At 43.1% G+C, this 21514-nt stretch overlaps 2 protein-coding genes across 3 annotated transcripts in view; both read right to left on the bottom strand.

The window, feature by feature from the left end:
- Window positions 1-15911, bottom strand: part of pcxa (pyruvate carboxylase a) — a 56180-nt gene extending 40269 nt beyond the window's left edge. The window contains exons 1-8 of one of the 2 annotated variants that reach the window (XM_062485177.1): window positions 15652-15911; window positions 12262-12406; window positions 11870-12054; window positions 11551-11716; window positions 11152-11297; window positions 10828-10945; window positions 9982-10133; window positions 5017-5135 (exon numbers count right to left, since the gene is read on the bottom strand). In XM_062485177.1, the coding sequence (XP_062341161.1) occupies window positions 5017-5135; window positions 9982-10133; window positions 10828-10945; window positions 11152-11297; window positions 11551-11716; window positions 11870-12054; window positions 12262-12406 (1031 nt within the window). In that variant the 5' untranslated portion in view covers window positions 15652-15911. Of the gene's footprint in view, window positions 1-5016; window positions 5136-9981; window positions 10134-10827; window positions 10946-11151; window positions 11298-11550; window positions 11717-11869; window positions 12055-12261; window positions 12407-13883; window positions 14018-15651 lie in introns of those variants that run through there. The other variant, XM_062485178.1, reaches the window with a different exon arrangement.
- A 719-nt stretch (window positions 15912-16630) lies between these two features.
- Window positions 16631-20656, bottom strand: calm3b (calmodulin 3b (phosphorylase kinase, delta)). The gene is made up of 6 exons (XM_062485034.1): window positions 20510-20656; window positions 19514-19544; window positions 19262-19405; window positions 18758-18864; window positions 18241-18376; window positions 16631-17944 (listed from the first exon to the last, which is right to left on the bottom strand). The coding sequence occupies exons 1-6, from the start codon at window positions 20510-20512 to the stop codon at window positions 17916-17918; spliced, it is 450 nt and encodes a 149-aa protein (XP_062341018.1). The 5' UTR covers window positions 20513-20656; the 3' UTR covers window positions 16631-17915.
- Window positions 20657-21514: the final 858 nt, after the last annotated feature.

Genomic DNA, 21514 nt, shown 5'->3' with positions numbered 1-21514 from the left:
TTACTATCCATATCTAACTTCGGTTTCGGCGTATCAACCTCGTTAAAGCTCGGTCGATACGTTAAAGCCTCAGTTTGATATTTCCCGGCATGACCTCACTCTCAGTAGTTAGCCTTCACTAGTCATCCTAGATCAAGAATGCTAGCAACGCCACCAGTGTAATTTTACAACAATAAATTTACAGCACAAGACATCAAACTTGAACAACAAATCGAATTGGTTGCAGAATGGGTCATCAAATATATAATTAATTAGCATCGGCATGAATGTGGTCCGCTTAGACAAAATACGCTCCACATCGAAAATTCCGTCAGACCAACGCAAATGTGCTTCAAGGTCAAACGAAAATAGCAAATCAAATAAAAGTTTAACTACAATTCTAAATATCGCAAGAATGCGATTTATATGATGGCTTACATACAATACAACAACCAGGAAAAAAAAAAAAAAAAAGTATACCGCGGTTGAAACGGTATAGCCAAATCTCTCCCGGTAGACACATTTCTACCGTCGCACGGTATGTACCGTCATACCGCCCAGCCCTAGTGTGTGTGAGGTGAGAAATAGTGTAAAATAGATGGGGGGGGGGGGGGGGGGGGGGGGAATAGGAGGCATGAAGAGAAAGATGTGAGAGAGAATTCAGTCCAACTTCCAATTCCACTTTAATTGCTGATGCCAAGTAACAAACAAGGTGGCAGTTTGCACGTGTCGCAGGATTTAATGCCCCTCCATCTCTCCTCAGAAATACTTTCACTGAGAAAAACACGGCTCTCGTTTCTTCATCATCTCAGCCTGGCAGCCTGCCAGGTCATGAGGGAACCAGCCTCCTCCTCAGCCCCTTCACTGCCAGTTATGAAGCCACCCGTCTTTCATCCACCCAAGCCCCTTTTCCCCCGAATTTCTTGCAGAGGATGAACAAATACACAGCTGCAATCTAGCCACAACCCGGTGATTAGAAAGCCATTACAGGGTCAGTGAGAGCGTACACACACACACACACACAACAGTGGGAAGTACTGGAGGTGGCGAAATGCTGAGAGAATTGTAATTGTAATGACTTCCCTGCAGTGAGAGGAGGAAATGAACACGGTAGACTAGATAATGCACCAATGGGTGCGGCCTCTGTTTCAGACGAGATAATGGACCCGTAAGACAGGTTTCAAAAGGACTCCACATAAGATGGTTATGAAACAAAAATAGCATCTCAACGCAAGCTAAAAAAAGAGAAATCCATTAAGCTACGTGCAATGACATTAAAAGCATGTTGCAGATTTATTCTGTTAAGAGATTAAATGTAGGAATACATGATAGGCTGCTTCTAATGGTTTTAATGCTCTGCCCCTTACAGAGGAATTGTAAATTATGCTAAATCGCTTTGACCAATTGAAAGTCATGATGCAGCACTGGCGTTTACTGCTAGACAGAGCTGTGATCCGAATCCACTGGGGCAAAGTCCAGATATCAGAAGGAGAACAAATTAAATATGTATTTAAATAAATAAAAAAGGCACCTGTGGCATCTGGAAAACATGCCCCTTTAGACGTTTCTAAATCAGAATCAAGTGCATTACAGTCATGTGCATTTCTACACCCAATCATTCAGAACGGGGCTCCTGCAAAATGCCAATTGCCGCCTGACAGTTTCAATTTCATGCAACACGATGGACATTTATAATGAATGAAGCTCCATTCCTTCCACAGGGGCAGACACGCACAAATAGAGAGGCCCACAGTCAGTAGCAGGAGCAAAACGAACAACAACAAAAGCACACAGAGATCCATCTGGCTGTGTGCACACATGCCCAAACAATAACAAGGCCGTTTAATGATCGAATTAATTATTTGAACATCTCCCGTCTCTGAGGGCCTGTAACAAAGCCGGTGTGTATGTCACCTTGCCGCAGGTTTCAGACACACTCGCAGCAAGCCTACCTGCACACAGGACTGACAACGCCACACAGGCATGTACCAGTCGATGCATGTTACTTACCACAGATGTCCTTGTGCTACAGATTGTACAATGCAAACACTGACAGGGACTACCGTTCAGCACCACTTCACTCAATCATTCAGGCAAAGAGGAAAAAGCCGGCGGCGTTTCAAGTGCTTTATTCTTGTGTGGGTAAGTGCACAAACAATCACAGATCACTGGATTGGATGACTTAAGAATAAATTTGTATTATTCATACAACGTTACGCACGCGTTTAGAGAGTGGCAACACCAGAACACACACTTACTGAAGTGTCCACTGAAGAAATTCTCTCCTAATTTCTCCCTTCCCTCCCATCTTCTTCTGGCTCTCTCTCCTCCAAGTGGAGGCAATAACAGTGCTCAGCCATATCAACAGCCACCAAGTCCAAGTGCTGGAGAGCTATTTGTTCCCTACGTTTGGGGGGGTCTTGCTGTAGAGGAAACCCATGTGATGAGTATGTTGGCATGTTTGTTCAATTAGAAGAGTTTGAGAGACCAGTCTTGATCTGGCTCTCTCTCTCTCTACTTCTACGGTTTATTTACAACCAAAAAAATCCTCCCAATCACCCCAAACTAGACCTAGGTCCCCCACACTGAATATTATGAGAAAAAGATCTAATTAAATTGGCAGTATGGATGCAAATAAAACATGGAGTTGGAGCCCATGTTTACCCCTCCGGCATTCTGGATCTAATGGACGAGCGCAGCAGACACTCTCACCAGACACTGTACACGACAGGCAGGTGCACACTGGCACAACAGCAACAAGGCAGGTGTCCTCTGGCATAGCAGACCAGACACTGAACTGACAGGTGTGAACACACGCACAACTGAACAGGAAGGTGAGAACTTGGGCAGACAGGTGCGATGGCCATGCAGGTTGTCAGTACCCTGGCACACTACACTGCTAACGTTTTGTTTCAGTTCCCTTGTTGTCTGGCACCTCTCTGAAAATACATCTCTTGAGCCAAGGTGTATTAACTCATATTCATCACCTCATCAGACCTACCACACAACAATCCAAATAACATTAACCGCATCAATCACTTGTCAACGTGACGCCAAATGTCATGCACATACAGTTAGGTCCATAAATATTTGGACATTGACACAATTTTCATCGTTTTGGCTCTGTATACCACCACAATGGATTTTAAATGAAACAATCAAGATGTGCTTTAAGTGCAGACTTTCAGCTTTAATTTCAGGGTATTTACATCCAAATCAGGTGAACGGTGTAGGAATTACAATACATTTTATATGTGGCCCCCCCCTTTTTAAGGGACCAAAAGTAATTGGACAATTGGCTGCTCAGCTGTTCCATGGCCAGGTGTATGTTATTCCCTCATGGGAGTTCGTTATTTCATTGACAAGGAGCAGATAAAAGGTCTAGAGTTCATTTCAAGTATGGTATTTGTGTTTGGAATCTGTTGCTGTCAACTCTCAATATGAAGTCCAAAGAGCTGTCACCATCAGTGAAGCAAGCCATCGTTAGGCTGAAAAATCAAAACAAACCTATCAGAGAGATAGCAAAAACATTAGGTGTGGCCAAATCAACTGTTTGGTACATTCTTAAAAAGAAAGAACGCACTGGTGAGCTCAGCAACACCAAAAGACCCGGAAGACCACGGAAAACAACTGTGGTGGATGACAGAAGAATTCTTTCCCTGGTGAAGAAAAACCCCAGATCAAGAACACTCTCCAGGAGGTAGGCGTATCTGTGTCAAAGTCAAAAATTAAGAGAAGACTTCACCAGAGTAAATACAGAGGGTTCACCACAAGATGTAAACCATTGGTGAGTCTCAAAAACAGGAAGACCAGATTAGAGTTTGCCAAAAAACATCTAAAAGAGCCTGTACAGTTCTGGAACAACATCCTATGGACAGATGAGACCAAGATCAACTTGTACCAGAATGATGGGAAGAGAAGAGAAGGGAAGGAACTGCTCATGATCCAAAGCATACCACCTCATCAGTGAAGCATGGTGGAGGTAGTGTTATGGCGTGGGCATGTATGGCTGCCAATGGAACTGGTTCCCTTGTATTTATCGATGATGTGACTGCTGACAAAAGCAGTAGGATGAATTCTGAAGTGTTTCTGGCAATATTATCTGCTCAGATTCAGCCAAATGCTTCAGAACTCATAGGACGGCGCTTCACAGTGCAGATGGACAATGACCCGAAGCATACTGCGAAAGCAGCCAGAGTTTTTTAAGGCAAAGAAGTGGAATGTTCTGCAATGGCCAAGTCAATCACCTGACCTAAATCCAATTGAGCATGCATTTCACTTGCTAAAGACAAAACTGAAGGGAAAATGCCCCAAGAACAAGCAGGAACTGAAGACAGTTGCAGTAGATGCCTGGCAGAGCATCACCAGGGACGAAACCCAGCGTCTGGTGATGTCTATGGGTTCCAGACTTCAGGCTGTCATTGACTGCAAAGGATTTGCAACCAAGTATTAAAAGTGACAATTAGATTTATGATTATGTTAGTTTGTCCAATTATTTTTGGTCCCTTAAAAAGGGGGGGGGCACATATAAAATGTGTTGTAATTCCTACACTGTTCACCTGATTTGGATGTAAATACCCTGAAATTAAAGATGAAAGTCTGCACTTAAAGCACATCTTGATTGTTTCATTTTCATTTCAAATCCATTGTGGTGGTATACAGAGCCAAAATGATGAAAATTGTGTCAATGTCCAAATATTTATGGACCTAACTGTATCTAGATCAACCATGTATCATATTTATATACAAAGACGGACGATTTATTTGGCAATTTTTATGGCTTTTGAAAAGCCTTGGAAGACAAAGTTCAAATGACCACCACAACCCAAACTCAACCGATACAGCCATGGCGGCATCCGTAACACCTATAAACAAAAGGGATTACTTACTGCCTAGCTTGAATATACCATTATATTGATCCACTGTTTCACTGGGCTAATCCTAACCCATGGAAAGGGTTTCCCAGGATGGGCGAGCACGCTAGGGGTTGAGAGAGGAGAGGGGTTTCTAGGCAACGGCAGGTAGGCTGTCACTCACTCTGTGATCTGCTCGGTCACGGTGTGTTCCACCTGTAGGCGGGAGTTGACCTCGATGAAGTAGTAGCGGCCATGTTTGTCCACCAGGAACTCCACTGTGCCTGCGTTCTCATAGCCCACCTGCAGACAGACAGAGCACAGCAAAACACAAGTCAGAAACACGTCAATATGGTTAATCATTTGTCCCCCTTTGGATAAAAGTGTCTGCTGAAAATAAATTTGCCTTGTAAAATCTCATTTTTATGGCCTAAAAGCACAGGTGATTTACAGACCAAATGATTATAATCTTAATTTACTAACTACATTTGCAGCTGTGTAGGAGAAATCTTGATTTCCTTCGGTGCTTATGTTAATCTAAATCAGTATATCGGCTATTGTATTGTATCCCATTAATCATTCACATAATGTATTCCTATTGTATTGTATTCCTACAGTGATCAACACCAAGTAAATCGTGTGACAAAGACTAAAGGAAACCAGATGTCAGGCCCATTTAATCCTCTACAAGCCTGAGCAAATGGACATCAGTGCCTGGCATGAAACTTCAGTGCCGGGGGTCAGGGGTCATGCTGACAATTGCAGCTGACCCTTTTAGGCACAGCTGTCCTCTTTCCTGATATGGGGATCCTTCTGGAGAAAACTGTGATCGTCTCTGTCCCCGCTTGCTTGTAATAGCGAACACCTGTTGGCATGTATTTTTATACCCTTTTTCCTTTCTTGAAATTCTGTCCTCTAACCCTGGTGCCTCTGAGTGACTTTGCTGATATCGTTGAGGCTGAACAGGTCATTTTTACAAACAGGAGTTCAGGAACAACTCAATGGCACCACACAGGAAGATAAAAGGAACACAAGTGTGTGATAACAGCTAAGGTCCGTGGACACTACACTGTGGCAAGTTATGGTTCATGAAGTGTTTAGGAAACTAGATACACACAGTACATTTAGTACTAGAAGTATTAGAAGTATTGAGTTTCTTACATTACATTTAGTCATTTAGCAGACGCTCTTATCCAGAGCGACTTACAGTAAGTACAGGGACATTCCCCCCAAGGCAAGTAGGGTGAAGTGCCTTTCCCAAGGACACAACGTCATATGGCACGGCCGGGAATCGACCCGGTAACCTTCAGATTACTAGCCCGACTCCCTAACCGCTCAGCCACCTGACTCCCTATGTCTCCAGTATCTCTCATGTCAGTGTTGTCTGTCGTCATGGCAGCTGTAACTGAACTTCCAGGGAGCCAGCAGGACCAGTTCTCGTCCACATTGCCGCAGGACTGGAGACGACACCAGCCAACACTCACACATCTCATCCAAGTCATCACAGACTCATCCCTCGCTCCAAAACCCCCAATCTCTGCCAAGGAGACAGTATCATCCATTCACATTCCCCCAATGTGAATCGGCGCAAAACGAGTAGAGATCCGACATGCAATATCAGATCACGCGGCATAAATATGGAACCAAACACAGGGACACATGGTGTATTTATGCTGTTCGCCAAAAGGGCTTATGGCAATCGCTACACCAAATGTCAGTCTATTTCAGTAGATGGAAAGCCATCAAGTGTGCTTGGCTCTGTATTTGCTCTTCAAATAAAGCATTTTTCGATTTATTTCGAAACCGGTTTTGTATGCAAGCTATTCACACGTCTTTTAATGAAGTGGTGTGATGTGGAAGGTATTAGCAGGGTGGCAGGGATGTTGGTTTCCAGCACCACAGGGTCCTGGGAGATAGCAGTCTGGACAGAGCTTTGATCAGGAGGCAAGGAGAACAGACAGAACCACACACAGGTAAAAAGAAAGAAAGAGAAAGTGTGAGAGATCGAGAGCGAGGGAGGAAGGTAGGGAGGACCAGAAAAGGAGAGCACCGAGATGGAAAAACACAGGAGAAAATGTTATAAATAAATAAATAAATAAAAACTCCAGTCATCCTTATATATATATATATATATATATATATACACATATATACACTGGCTATTTCAAAGTGGTTCTGGTGTGTCACTGAAGACTGAATCTGGAAACAAACATTTGTTTTTCGACTGAATGGAGGTCGGATGGCAAAGTAACGAGAGCGGGAGGGAGTGAATGCGTGCGTGAACAAGAGGAAGAAAGACTCGGTCAAGGCTGTGAACCCCACCTGTGTTTAAATCGTCTCTGGATACGGCTGCCGTCACCATGGAGACCGGCGCCATAAAACATAATAAATGGTGACGGTGTTGAGTTTTTTGGGGGCCGCCATATGGAGTTCCTGTTTTATTTGACTTTTTTTTTTAAAGTAAGCTCTCAGTTCTAGTTTCCTTTCGTCTATTCAATAAGCATTTGATTCAGCGGGTTCAGGGCTTCGATAAGCCTCTGAATTGTTTAGTCTCTGAATCACACCGACCTTGAGAGTTCTGCGTGGACGGTATAACCGAACAAGGAAAAACAATAGACTCGGAGAAACAAGCCTAGATCCAGCACACAACAACATCATGGAATTTGGTTATCAGCACTTATGCTCAAATATCTACGCAAAAGTAAAATCTATTATTTTATATATTCCAAAGACAAAACAAAAGCCCCTTTCATACTTTTCTTCATTAGCAGCAGGGCTCGGTGGTGTTAGCAAATAGGTTTTGGGGGGAAAAAGCATCTATAAAAAAAACATCTAACAATAACCAGCCTTCATCCACTGGCACACTAACCCTTTGCCACAGAGTCTGTCTAAGCAAGCTCACAGTCTGACCTCCATGGATGCATAACGATGCATGAGTGATAACCCAAAGATAACCCTCAGAGTCAGTCAACACTGACCCTGCACCAGCAGGCATCTCCCAGGGAAAACTCACACCGATCCTCCAAGCTTGGTAACCCACACTGATTGCTACAGTCACATTTCGTTTCAACTCGCGTCACTCTGGGGCCCCTCTGACTGAAACCGAGAATTGCTGAGAATTGGAGCTGTGATAACATAATCCCAGAATACTGAACCGGTCTATGATGCAGCAGAAAAAGTAATCACATGAAGTAAACCCAAGATCCTGCGGACCGTGGAGACTATAGGAGAAACGTTGATCGGTAGAGGGGAAAGGTCAATGCGGAACCAGCTCTCGGCCAAGGGTAGGAACAGGTAAACAGAATGTGGGCTTGTGTAATCAGGCCGGTGGCAGATTTTAGTTTCTGACACTCCAAGCGCATCTCCAAATGTTATCTCCCGATTTCAGCTCGTCTTCATCTCATATCTGCCATATGACCGAGCAGATGGGACGAGAACTCTCAATTCTCTGCTTCCCTCACACCCGTTTCTTTTTCCCTTTCATTCCTCTACTCCCCCCTCCTCCAGCACTCCCTTTCTCACACATCTCCCCATCCCCCTCTCGCCCCTCATTCCCATTCTCCCTCATCTCTAACACACACACACACACACACACACAGGCCTCTCAAAACCCCGCCCTTCCTACCAACCCACCAATTTTCCCGCACACACGCACGCTAATGTACTTGTACATTTCAGTGTGTTAAACGATTGACATGGCAGATGGAGCGGGAGACTGGGCACAGCAGCGTCCCTGAGACCCAGGGTGGACGCACAGACCTTCCTGCAAAAGAAACTAGGGCTTGTTCACAGCCAGGGTTCTCCCTGAAAGTTGTTTTTATAAAAGCCCTCTCTCTGTTATACATTTCCAGTTAATGTATATCAACATTTATACACACACTGAATGATTAGAAACACTGAATAAGACAGTCGGAAGCTAAGCACTTCGGAGACATGAGGAGCAGTAGAGACTGGCAGTCATTCTCCCAATCTCATTAGCTTCCTTACCCAGCTGTAAGGAGATATCTCAAGATGCAACAGATACTAATTCAGTAATTCTTCAGAGATAAATGTAATTATTTTCAACAAACAATTAACAGGATCCCTTCTTGATTGCAATCAAGACAGCCAGAAATTACGTATTTACATGACACCACAGTAAATTGTTCGTTATTGTTTGTGGGAGTGACAGTTTCACTCGTTGCTTGCTTGAGGCAGCAGGCCCCACCTGTTCAGCTCAACACTGCCATCTAGTGGGTCTCTCCTTCAACTGCAGGTGGAAATCGAGTACAGCTGCTTTAATTACAGCTCAAGTCTTGCTTTGATCCCGTCTTTATCCCTTTAGGCAACTTCCTCCCCTGCTAAATTGCTGCTATTCCGTTTTCCCTAAATCCCTTTTTACACTCCGATATTTCCTTCTGAAGAATGTCATCCCTGTCACAGGCTGCTACAGAGCTCTCTGTGCACAATAGCATAGAGCGAGAGAAAAATCATTCATGTTGAAAATAACATCTTTATCTTTTAAGGCCCTGCCCTTTATCACCCCCCTCCCCCAAAATCGAATTGTTCTCGTTTTCAGGCAGTGAGTATGATGAACAGGAAGTAACCGAGAGAGGATTGATGGTTTGGCATCCAAGGCATTTTAACTGCCTAACAAGGAACACAGAATGCTTCCCAGCTGTCACTCACAGTTAATGCCGCTTGTTTATTCTCTGAAGGACACAAAGAGCCTTTGAACAAGATTCTTTTACTGTATTTTGCAGTATGCAGGCGTAATCATTCCGGCATTATCGAATGCCGGTTTTTCCTTCCCAAACAAAAACGAAATTGTGCTTTTTATCTAATCTTGAATCCAGACTAGTTCACAGCTAAGGGACGCCATGTTATTTACTCTCCTTGGAAGGCCCGGTTCAATTTCCTCACGCTCAGTTCCTTAGATGTTCTCACTGAGCAAATAAACCTTCTGCTGTACTTTCAATGTGCCCCATTTGCATGTCGCGTTAGATTATTTATTTTTTTAAACGTCTGCAAAATGAATAAAATGTACAATTTCATATAAATAAGTGCAGATCTGTGGGCATCTGTGACGCCCTTTGTGACATTGAACAGCCCATTTTTCACAAGCAAGCTAAATTAGATTTTCTGATCTGGTGAACAAGGGTCCTCGTACCTGTTTGGCCAGGTTGACAGAGTCAGCAGTGAGCCTGTCTCGGAGATGGGGGTCCAGCTGTGTTGCCGGGGCGATTTCAACCACTTTCTGGTGCCTCCGTTGAATGGAGCAGTCCCTCTCGTAGAGGTGGATCACGTTACCGTACTTATCGCCTGCGAGCAAGGACAAAGAGGTTAGAGCGAAGACAAAGAGGTTGCAGGGAGGACAAAGAGGTTGCAGGGAGGACAAAGAGGTTGGAGGGAGGACAAAAAGGGTGGACGGAGAACAAAGAGGGTAGTGTAGTGTAAGAAACAGAGACTGGACTTGATCATTCACTTCCTTGGTACACCTGTGGAGGAAAGAATCCACCAAGCTTTACAGCATTGTCGACTCACACTTGCATTTGAATGTAGTTTGTCAAAAAAATTGAATATTTATGTTTACATAGCTGGGATTAAATGTATAATAATGATGTTAGGTTCATATCAATTTAAGCTACAATTAAAGATGATTCCAGTATTGACCGTGTCGGCATAAAACAATGATCTGCATGCAAAGCATTATTAGTGTAACACAGAGATGTCCATCCCTGCTCCTGGAGATCTACCCTCTTGTAAATTTTAACTCCAATGAGAGACAAACATGCCTCAGCTTGTCAAGCAGCTCATTATTAGAATCAGATAGGCTGGATTAGGGTTGGAGTCTCAAACTACATCTGACAAACAGGAAAGTGAACATTGTCGACATGCATCCTCCCTTGCTCATAGCTATAACTCATCACTTAGAAAAGTTAAAAGAAACATCTTATTATGGTTTAGGATGTGACAGGCCTAATTTTTTTTTACAACTTTTCTCAAAAACACTAACCCAGGATTTGGACCTCGATGTGCCTGGGCTTCTCTATGAACTTCTCCACGAACAGAGCCCCGTTCCCGAAGGCCGTCAGCGCCTCGGAGTACGCCCGCTGGTAGTTTTCCTCCAGCTCCTGCAAAGGGTCAAGGAACCCGTCAGTGGCGCAGTCAGAACATGGTTCATGCAGGGGACAGAGGGGTCCAGTAGTTATGGGGGTATTTAGGAAATGATAAGCGTAATGTTTGTCTTTGTGTCTGTGCGCGTGTGGGCTTCGCAACTGGGTGCCCAATTCTTTTATTGATCAGTATTCTAAAATCACCACGTCTCTGAGACCTGTACCTCATACTCCTTCACCACTCTCATGCCTCTGCCTCCTCCCCCGTAGGCAGCCTTGAAGATGATCGGGTAGCCGTAGGTGTTGGCAAACTCCTTGGCTTCGTGGAGGCTGGCGATGGGAGCATCGGTGCCGGGTACGACTGGCACCCCTGGCAGAAGGACCAAACACAACACGGGTGAAAGGTCTGCCAAGAACGTGGCCCCACTGGACACATCAGCATGTCGTGTCCAGGAGAGCTCCTAAGTTGAATAGCAACTGCACCATGGTCAACCCATCGGTCACATTAGCGCAGTGTATCCAGAATGGTTTGACATGTGAAGTGTAAGAGAGAGGAGGTTGAGAACTGGTCTTTGAAGAAGCAGGACGAGACCCCAGTGAGGGGTGTGCGAGGGTGAACTGACCTGCGCGGATGGCGATCGCCCTGGCCTCCACTTTGTCCCCCATTTTGCGAACAACATCAGGAGCAGGGCCAATGAAGCGAACCCCTGCGTCCACACATGCCTGGGCGAAGTCCGACCTCTCAGACAGGAAGCCGTAGCCAGGGTGGATGGCGTCCACATCGTTCTCCTGGAGGTTACAAAAACAGGAAATTAAACAATGGTTGCTTTACCAATAAATAAATAAACACACACACGAAGATGTACCATCATTCCTTACAAACAAATCCCCCCCCGAAAAAGATAAAACGGAATCAAATATAGAGGAATCAAGCTCACTGACCTTGGCCACTTTGATGATGTCTGGGATGTGGAGGTAGGCCGCCACAGGTGCCATGCCCTTCCCTATGAGGTAGGCCTCGTCCGCCTTCTGCCGGTGCATCTGGCCCGTGTCCTGCTCCGAGTACACCGCCACGGTGCGGATCCCCAGCTCAGTGCACGCCCGGAACACACGGATAGCGATTTCACCTGAGGGTGACGTTAAATGCTCTTGATCAGCCCAAAATGGGTGAGTTAAGGGACTACTTAGAAGAAGAGCATGGTTTATGGGTCTTACAGGACAGGGGGAAAAGTTAAAAAGTACTTAGTGACTAAGTGATTTAAAGTGACAGGGAACAAGAAACATCTACATGCGCAGACGGTCCCTAGTGAAGGGTACTCCAGTGGGTGCAGTACCTCGGTTGGCCACCATGACCTTCTTGATGGGTTTGTACTGAAGCGCCTGGGGGGCGCTGTGGGTGCAGCGGGACAGGAAGCATGCTCGGCGCACGGCCAGCAGCCCCACAGCTGAGCCACGCATGCTTCCAACCTGCAGTATCATCTGGGAGGAGAAGAAGAAGAAAAGTCAAGAAGTGTAAGGTGGCTGAGCGGTTAGGGATTCGGGCTAGTAATCTGAAGGTTGCCAGTTCGGTTCCTGGCCGTGCCAAATGACGTTGTGTCCTTGGGCAAAGCACTTCACCCTACTTGCCTTGGGGGAATGTCCCTGTACTTACTGTAAGTCGCTCTGGATAAGAGCGTCTGCTAAATGACTAAATGTAAATGTAAGAAACTCAACAGTTACTCATTGTGGTTAAGAAGCAGAGCACAGCCAGTCCTTAACTTCTGATCTAGCAAGGAGTCTCTGGAGGAAAAGTCATAATTGTCAACCTTATAGCAAGACTGGGCATACTGTGGTTGGTCGACTATTTCTGAGATTAAGTCATGTCTTGGGTGCAGGGTTCAGTAAGAGAACTCTGTATGGAAGGGCTTGGCACACCTGGTACTAATAATTAGATGATTCATGTTTGTGATAATTGCATATGAGAAACACATCTGACAGTTATCACAAACATGATTCCGCATGTCAAACAGGTGTGCTGGATTAGGGTTAGACTGAGAAGCTACAGATCTTAAGGAACTGGGTGGAGCTACCCCAGTTTGTGATATGAGGAAGTAATAGAAGGATGAGACTTGCTTAGGCCTATGCAACAGTAGCCTTAAAATATTAAATTATTAATTAGGAAAAGCCCTGCACACCCAGACAAGATAAGACTTGGTCTACTTCCATTAGACCTTGCTACTGGGGGAGATGAGTTACAGAAAGACATGCGTTACAAAACATTAAGATCTGGCAATTATTATATTATATTATTTTATTATATTCTGGTAATATGACAACGTCCACATCAGTTTCAGAAATCTAAAACCGTACAAAAAGAAAGAAGAAAAGAAAAGTTTCACATCTGAACAAACAGTCAACAGTGTTTCAACACAGCATGGGGTCCCAGACAGTTAAAGGACAAGACACATTCCAATCCTCAGGGCCGTAATCCAAGTAAAGAAGGCCTGGGAAATGATTTAGCTTGGTCTGATTGTGCCTCAAAATAAAAGGACTAGTTCAAGGGATCAAAGGGCATGAGACAGTCCAACATCAACAAGTAACTTAATAGATTAAATGTAGGCCAGATGAAAGATATAATGCCCAACTGACCTCCTGGCACTAGATCTCATCTACAATAAAATCTCCAAACTATTTTGAGCATCCAACATGCTAGTTTATGCTTGTGACTAGCATTACACAATTCTAGCTCCCACACAGAACATACCGTCCCATGACTAAGAATAAAGACAATGACAATACACAGTATTGTACGACTAACAGCATTAGCTCTACAAAAAAACGAGGTCAAGTTGATCACATGGCCAACATAAAGGAAGAGGGGTCACTAAGCTTCGAAAGACCCTTCAAGTCCAACATATCAAATGGAAAAATGTCCTCTATGCCCACGTTTTCTGAATGCAGGAGACATTTTAGATACCTTGGGTTCAGTAGTGGCGATGCCGTACGGATATTCAGGCTAAATGAAACAATACAGGAACCCTAACCAAAGCTACACTGAACACCAGGTCCGAAATCAAACAGAAACAGCTCAAACTAAACAAAAAAAAGAATTGCACAAGTTAGTGAGTGAACACTAAAGAGGTTCAAAGGTCATAAAAACACTGATGGGGGATGGCATTTGGCAGCAGTCCTCAACTGACTAGCTGAAGGGCCTATAGATTTCGTCAAATAACAAATATTGTCCAACTCAACATCAGAACGTATCTGACCACGCAAGATCTGACTATCCAAGATAAAAAAAATGACGTATGGCAAATATATCTGACTAGAAACTGTCAAAGGTGCAACCTAAACAATGACCCCTAGTCTAATAAAATGGATGGATTATTTAAATAAATCAAATTAATTGTGAAATGGTTTTAAAACTGAGGTAAGGGAACATGCTTTGTAGTCTCTGCCACAAGTTAATTGGTAAACGATTACACCTGTTTTACTACTATACCATAGTTTTGGTGTTCTAAATACCTTTAGGCCTGACTAGTTTCAGACAGATAAGGAGTTGTAGGTCTTGGTTTATTGAGTGCTCAGGAAATAAACTGACCTTGTAGGATTTATATGAGTACAGCACAGGCTTTGTTCTGCCTTGACATAGATTAGGAAGTGTTTCATTAAGAGGGAATTTTAATGGCACGTGAGGGCTGTTTTTAAAACCTTATTGCAGCAGGCTGAACAACTGATTGTCTGTTTCGTATTCTTCTCAACAACACAAACCATTATGAACGTAAATTACGTTTTATGTTCCGATGAGAGTATTCTCTGTAGTAAACTGAAGTTACTAATGCAAAGCGAAATATGAGCGCCTTTGTAACTATTTGGGTTTGTTGTCAAAAGCAACAGTGTGCAGATATGAACCCTGAAGTGTGTAAGAGGGAACTGTAAACACACCCTCTCGCTGGTGCAAAAGATTGATGTAAGGATAAAACCCCAACTCAGCCGCATCACTTTACAGTTGTTCTATAATTGCATACTAGAGACAATGACAACAGCGACCATTGATCCTCTAAAAGCACATTGGGGACGTCTTGGAAGGAAAACTGGCTCAGCCGGTTTCTACAGCAACCCCTGCTCATTGTAAAAATCCCAAACCAAGAAAGTTTTTAGAAGCATGTTAAAATATCCAGTTCTCTAACCACTTATTCTCAAATAACATTTTACCAGTCACAAGTCTCAATTCAAAAAAAATAACATACAAGCTTATGAAGAGCAAACAATTAATGAAAGCTATCCAACAATTTGCTTGATTTGATTAGGTAGTCTACAAATGACTACTGTACGTTGGTTAGCTAGAGCTAGCTCTGGCTAAGTTAGAGTACTCAAACATTTTCCAGTAGCAAAGAAGTAGTCTAGCCTAGGCCTACGCGCTTTCAAAATTCAGCTTTCTTGACAACTTCATCACTGTCAACTAACGCCATTTAGCCAACTAACGTCAGTTATACAATTATGTGCAATGCAAAAGCCATTCATCATGGGATGAATGACCCAAGTTAGACTAGCGTTAGCTCAGTCAGCTCTTGCTAGCTGGATGGCTACCATTTCATTGAGAACAAGCGTTGCTATCTGGACAGCACCACATCCTAGATGCAGCAGTCCAAAAAATTGGGATATGCATATCACAGCAACGGATGTTGGTTTACACTACATTACTTGTGATGTCGTATTTATTGGTGCCTGTGTAACGCACTTACCTTTACAGTGAGTCGTGTCAAAAGCCTGGTAAGCCGATTCAGACAGTAAAAATGTCTTGAGTTGATGAGGTGAAAAAGTCAACCAACCAGCACGTAGCTCGCGATGGGTCGCTGTCTGGCTTTTTATCTAGTATTGTGCACTAGTCAGACCGTTGCCTTCACCTGGCTGCACGTGGTTTAAAAGTTATATTTGGTCTGCAGCACCAAAACGACTATCATGGTGGAGACTTCACTTGGCTTATCTACGAAGACCCGGTTATGGAAATCAGTACGGCCCGGCTCTGTGGAGCGTTCCGTGCAAGGCGTAAATCAGTATTCAAACTCCTACAACGGCGTCCGCTCCAGTACCCGGGCATATAAAACGTTCTGTCCTGCTTTGCAGCTACAGAGTACGCTTTTTTCGTAAATAAGAGGCAGCCAGAATCGACCACATGGGCGGATATTGCATTTGTGTCATTCTTCACGACAAAACCGTTGTGTCTCGAATCCGGCAGACCCCGGAATCCATGCAGGGTTGTGTATCTCTGGCCACTGGTCTTTGTGGAGAAGGATAGAAATAATTGTTAAATTATTAACTGTCTGTGTACTGTGTACTGACAGTTCACATGGATCAAGTGTAACAAATACATTTTCAGCATACACACGGTAAAACTCGTGGCTCGTTCATAATTCCCATAGAGTACTGAAAGGTGTCCATTTCATTTATATTTGTTCAAAATACACATGATTTATTTGCACCCATGTATTGACTTTTTAATTATTCTTGAATTAAATAAAAATAGAAGATCCAAATGTGTTTGCATTTGTTTTTGGATTATCTCAAATTACTACTGTGATTTATATGTTCTTCTGTCTTTAAGGACTAAAATGTAAAATCTCAATGAACCCTTCCTTGATAAATGACATTATATATATAAAAAGTGAGGAATGATAAACAGCATGTAGACTTGTAATTTGAAGAAAAAGACAGGAGACTTGGTGTAGAAACACTGGTCAAAGAGTTTATTTAGCAAGAAAACTGACATGAGTTTAGCCAATGGAATGCATAATCTCTCATTCACCCCAAAAGTGTATGACTTTACAGGAGAAGGGGGGGGGGGGGAAACAGGTAACTGGCAAAGTCTTCAAAAATGAAACATTTCAGAACAGTAAAAAAAAAAGTCATTAGGGAATGGGAGAAAGAAATCAAAATACATCAAAGTAAGAAGCTGTCTAACTGAACATGCAGTATGGTGTGGCCAGAAGCATAGGGCAGCTTCGACACATTAGACCACAAGATTATTCACTAACACAAGTTAGGTACAAAACCACAAGCAGCACAATCTCAAAAAATCTTGAATTCAACCTTCCACCGGTAAGATGAGAAATGTCCCTTTCTTTTTGCAAGGATGCCTTTAAAACCACCACTGAGTTTGAAAATGGATCACGTGGTGAACGGATTGAGGTCTCTTTCACCACTTTGTGAAAACAGACAACTGAGTCTGGGCAATTTCATGTTTAGAGGATAAACTGACAATCTCAAAACAATTAACTTGACTGAGTGATGAACTCATTGTGTATCAATTTGAATATCTTATTATTGAATTGTAATACTTCCCACCAAGCTTTTAAATAACCATGTTATAATTACTAACCGTTTTTATAAGTCAGTCAGGTTTTGAACAAATTTGCTTGGTATAACCATTTAAAAGAAACTTCATGTTGTCAGAAATTACTTGCTTATCTGTCTTGAAATACAATACAATGAAAACACTAAATGTCTTTTATAATCTACTACATGTCTTTTATAATCCTGTCCTGGGCAGTTTGGAGCAAACATTTACAACCGTCTGTTGAAAGAGACTATGCAATGTTCTCAAGGGGTTGAGAAAGCACAATAGAAAAAGGATTCAAGCAGAGAAGCACAAAAAACACTCCCAAAGAAATTAAGCATGCAATACTCTTCGTCACACATACATATATGTATATATATGTATCATCTTAAAATATTGTTCACTTGTTCCTCTTGATTAAACGCATTAGAATCTGTATGCTCGTATGTTGTTAATGGAAAAAAAACCTTGAGCATATAAAAAAGATAAAAACACAGCTGATGCACCTGAATCAAGCAAACACTGATGTAGGGGAGGGGCAGGAGGGGCAACCAAATGCAAAGCGGAAAAAATAATATTAATTAGGAGGATGGTTGAATGCTTGTTGAGTGTTGACAGTGAGTGCTGCCCACTGTTTGGTCTTGTGGTGAAAGGTCCTTTGCTTTTTCCGATTTACTTTGCAGTCATCATCTGGACAAACTCTGCAAGACAAGATGAAGCAACAGACTTCATTAACACTGACAGCACAGATTGGATGTGTTCTTGATGACAGTGTTGCAAGACAACACGTACTACAAAAAGCTTGAGTGCAAAGTCTTGAGTGCATTCAGCTTGCTACCAATTAAATAGAACGAGATGGTAATGATAATGTGATTTATTAATCATCGGGGGTGAACATGCGATCTCTCGCTCCGCAGAGACTCCTGTCTTTTTCATCTGTCCCTTTCGCTCGATCACTGAGCTGTACCAATCAGAACGAGAGGATGGAGAAACTGACCTTCGTAGTTAACCTGGCCGTCTCCATCAATATCAGCCTCCCTGATCATCTCATCCACCTCCTCGTCAGTCAGTTTCTCACCCAGATTCGTCATCACATGACGCAGTTCTGCAGCGCTGATGTAGCCGTTGCCGTCCTGTAGCACAACAAACATCGTTGTCATTTCTTACAATACAGCAATCAGAAAAGATTACATTTTAAATGAGAATCCATCAATTTAGATATTTAAGCAAGGTACCCGCAGCCAATTGAGCAGATATTTTATAGTCAGGATGCTTTGCAGAGTAATAGCATTAGGAATATTAAATGTAAGCAGATGGCTGAGCGGTTAGGGAATCGGGCTGTTAATCAGAAGGTCGCTGGTTCGATTCCAGGCCGTGTCAAATGACGTTGTGTCCTTGGGCAAGGCACTTCACCCTACTTGCCTTGGGGGAATGTTCCTGTACTTACTGTAAGTCGCTCTGGATAAAAGCATCTGCTAAAATGACTAAATGTAAAATGTATTTAAGCAGCTGACCTTGTCAAAAACTCTGAAGGCTTCTCTGATCTCTTCCTCACTGTCGGTGTCCTTCATCTTCCTCGCCATCATGGTCAGAAACTCAGGAAAGTCAATAGTCCCATTACCTGTGGAACATTGGAGGGTCAGATGGCTGAGAGGTTAGGGAGACGTGCTGTTAATCAGAAGGTCGCTGGTTCGATTCCTGGCCATGCAAAATGACGTTGTGTCCTTGGGCAAGGCACTTCACCCTACTTGCCTCAGGGAGAATGTCCCTGTACTTACTGTAAGTCGCTCTGGATAAGAGCGATTGCTAAATAAATGTCATGTAAATGTAACATGAAGCCGAGCATGTTAACAGGAGTAACATAGCATGGCTATAGGGGTGACAAAGCACACCTATAGGCGTGACACAGCATGCCTCAGAGCAAGAAAAACATCAAACATTACATGGATCTACTTCAGACATAGATAATGTTATCTGTATGTGACAGAAGGGAGACAGATGACAAGTGCCGTTCTCACCATCAGCGTCCACCTCGTTGATCATGTCTTGGAGCTCTGCCTCTGTGGGGTTCTGGCCCAGCGAGCGCATGACTGTGCCCAGCTCCTTGGTGGTGATGGTGCCATCTCCGTCCTTGTCAAACAGTGAGAAGGCCTCCTTGAACTCTGCATGATTTGAAGATTAAAAAAAAAAGTTAATTGTGTACTAAAAAGATTTTTTGGGCATTATTTTGCCAACAAAAATATTGTGTGTTAAAAAAGGAGGCATCATACCAGCAATTTGTTCCTCTGTCAGCTGGTCTGCCTGAAAATCAAATTATGGCATGCGAATCAGATTTAGAACTGGCAGGGACACAGATCACATCTCTTCATTGTCAAAAGCTGCAAGCGTCTAAAATAAGTCAGGTTTGCGCTGCATCCTATTTCCCATGTATGGCTTCGGTGTCCTAGAAAACACATTGTACGGGGAACGTTGGCTTGCAATGTCATTCTGCATCTAAAATGTCAACAGTTAAGACTGTGCGGAAAGAGTAGTTAGACCAGGTAGGATATTACTGGTCAATGTATTAGAATATTTCAAGTTCATTAACTAACTAGCTACGTCCGAGCCCATGCAATGTCTCATTAAAGTTAGCTCCGCTGTTTAATGCGCTGCACTCGCTGACAATCACTATCTAGGTAGTTAGCCTAGCAATAGCGGTACTAGCTAGCATGTAACCCGGCCTTAAATGATGTTTAAGTAGATAAGGACAAGATAACTTAAAACGGATGGTAAATCATATATACACACTAACCGTTCAGTAGAACGCATAGTATTTAAATTATAAATACATGTATCCTGGTTGGCTTGGTAGATAGTGCTAGCTAGTAGGTACCAATCGCCGGCAAGTTTTCAGTCCGAGAGTTAGTACAAGCAGGCCTTCTCAACGTCGAAGGCGGGCATTCAGCCTACAGTACACTTGCTTCCCACTACAGATTACATGTCCAACAAGCTCACTAAAAACTATTAAAACATTCTGACTGGCGCTTCAAATCGATTAAAAAGCAGATTAAGCCCAAAATAGTTAATGTTAGTCTAAGTAGCAACCTAAAGTCCACTATTTTGCTAACGTTAGCAAGTCATATTAGCAAGTCAGATAGCTCGAGCCAGGCTAGCTTGCTAGCTACATAATGTTGTCTAGCTGTCTTTATTGTTAGCTAGGGCTGCCAGTCTTTTCTGTGTTTGTATAACCATTCTAATGCCAGTTAATTGCATAAATTATAACTTACCATTTTAAGATGATGGTTAGTGTGTTTAGTAGATGTGTGCGGCTAAGAAATAATCGACTGTATGGATTTCTGATGCTCCGCCCGGCTCACAGGTCTTCCGCGCTTTGCGCCACTGTACCGATGTGCCTGATATCTGGTATTACTCCGCTTTGGTTTATGTCAAGCGAGACACTGCACTCCCTAGCAACTGAACTGTCTCCATGCGCCGACCCAATGGGTAAAAAGAGAAATAATGAAAGATTCCATGTTGTCTATTTTTCTGTAAATAACGTCGATTAACACAGTTATTTTGCATTCTTTTTCGGTATGTGCGTTTGAAATACATTCACCTGTAATTTTACATGGCTCCGCCAATTTGCAAGACTATTCTTCTTGGCATAGGCCTATGTCTTAGCTTATATTTATTGTGTAGGATATTAAACCATATTCTCACATATGGGTTCTTAGGGACTTGAAATAGAGAAACGGATGGGAGCGCATCAGCTGACCCGGTAAGCAGCACAAGATTGGTTTTCGGCCACCTGCAATGCGTCAGGGAGTCCTCTCGTGGTGGAGGGGCACGGACCATGTTAAAGCTACAGTAGCGTAAAGTGTATAGAAGCGTATTGTATTTCAACGATTAGAGTAGGTAAGGTCAACATTATTTTGAAACATATCTGCCTAGTGTCCACTGTAAATTTGGGCACAAATGTGACTGTGTAGATTCTTGTTTGAACCGAGGACTGTAAGCCACCAACTAAATAGTTTTATGGGATTTTTGACATAGAAAAAGGCAAATAAAATCCCTCTTTCACTATACATACCAGTCTTGCTCTCGTGAAAATAGCATCGTCATGAAAAACTGTCAGATTAGGCTCTCGGTTTTCGTTTCACACAACTCTACTAAATCCTCCGCCAGTGGCCTACATGCGACCGCAATGTGGCAACCACGTGTTAGTCACACAAACCACCTTAACATTCATTTGATAATATGTGGTTTCACCGGTGCCAATCACTTGTTACTTA

This window comes from Osmerus eperlanus, chromosome 19, assembly GCF_963692335.1.
Source record: "Osmerus eperlanus chromosome 19, fOsmEpe2.1, whole genome shotgun sequence".
Classification (NCBI taxonomy): Eukaryota; Metazoa; Chordata; class Actinopteri; order Osmeriformes; family Osmeridae; genus Osmerus; species Osmerus eperlanus.
The sequence above is the reverse complement of the archived record's forward strand: the minus strand, read 5'-3'. Positions and strand labels throughout refer to the sequence as shown.

Bases quoted from the DNA above. Each gene is read 5' to 3' on its own strand.
- calm3b (XM_062485034.1), bottom strand. The intron at 18,865-19,261 runs GTGAGAACGGCA...AATGTTCCACAG, and splicing joins CAACGAGGTGGACGCTGATG to GTAATGGGACTATTGACTTT. The intron at 18,377-18,757 runs GTCAGCTGCTTA...GTTGTGCTACAG, and splicing joins CCTTCAGAGTTTTTGACAAG to GACGGCAACGGCTACATCAG.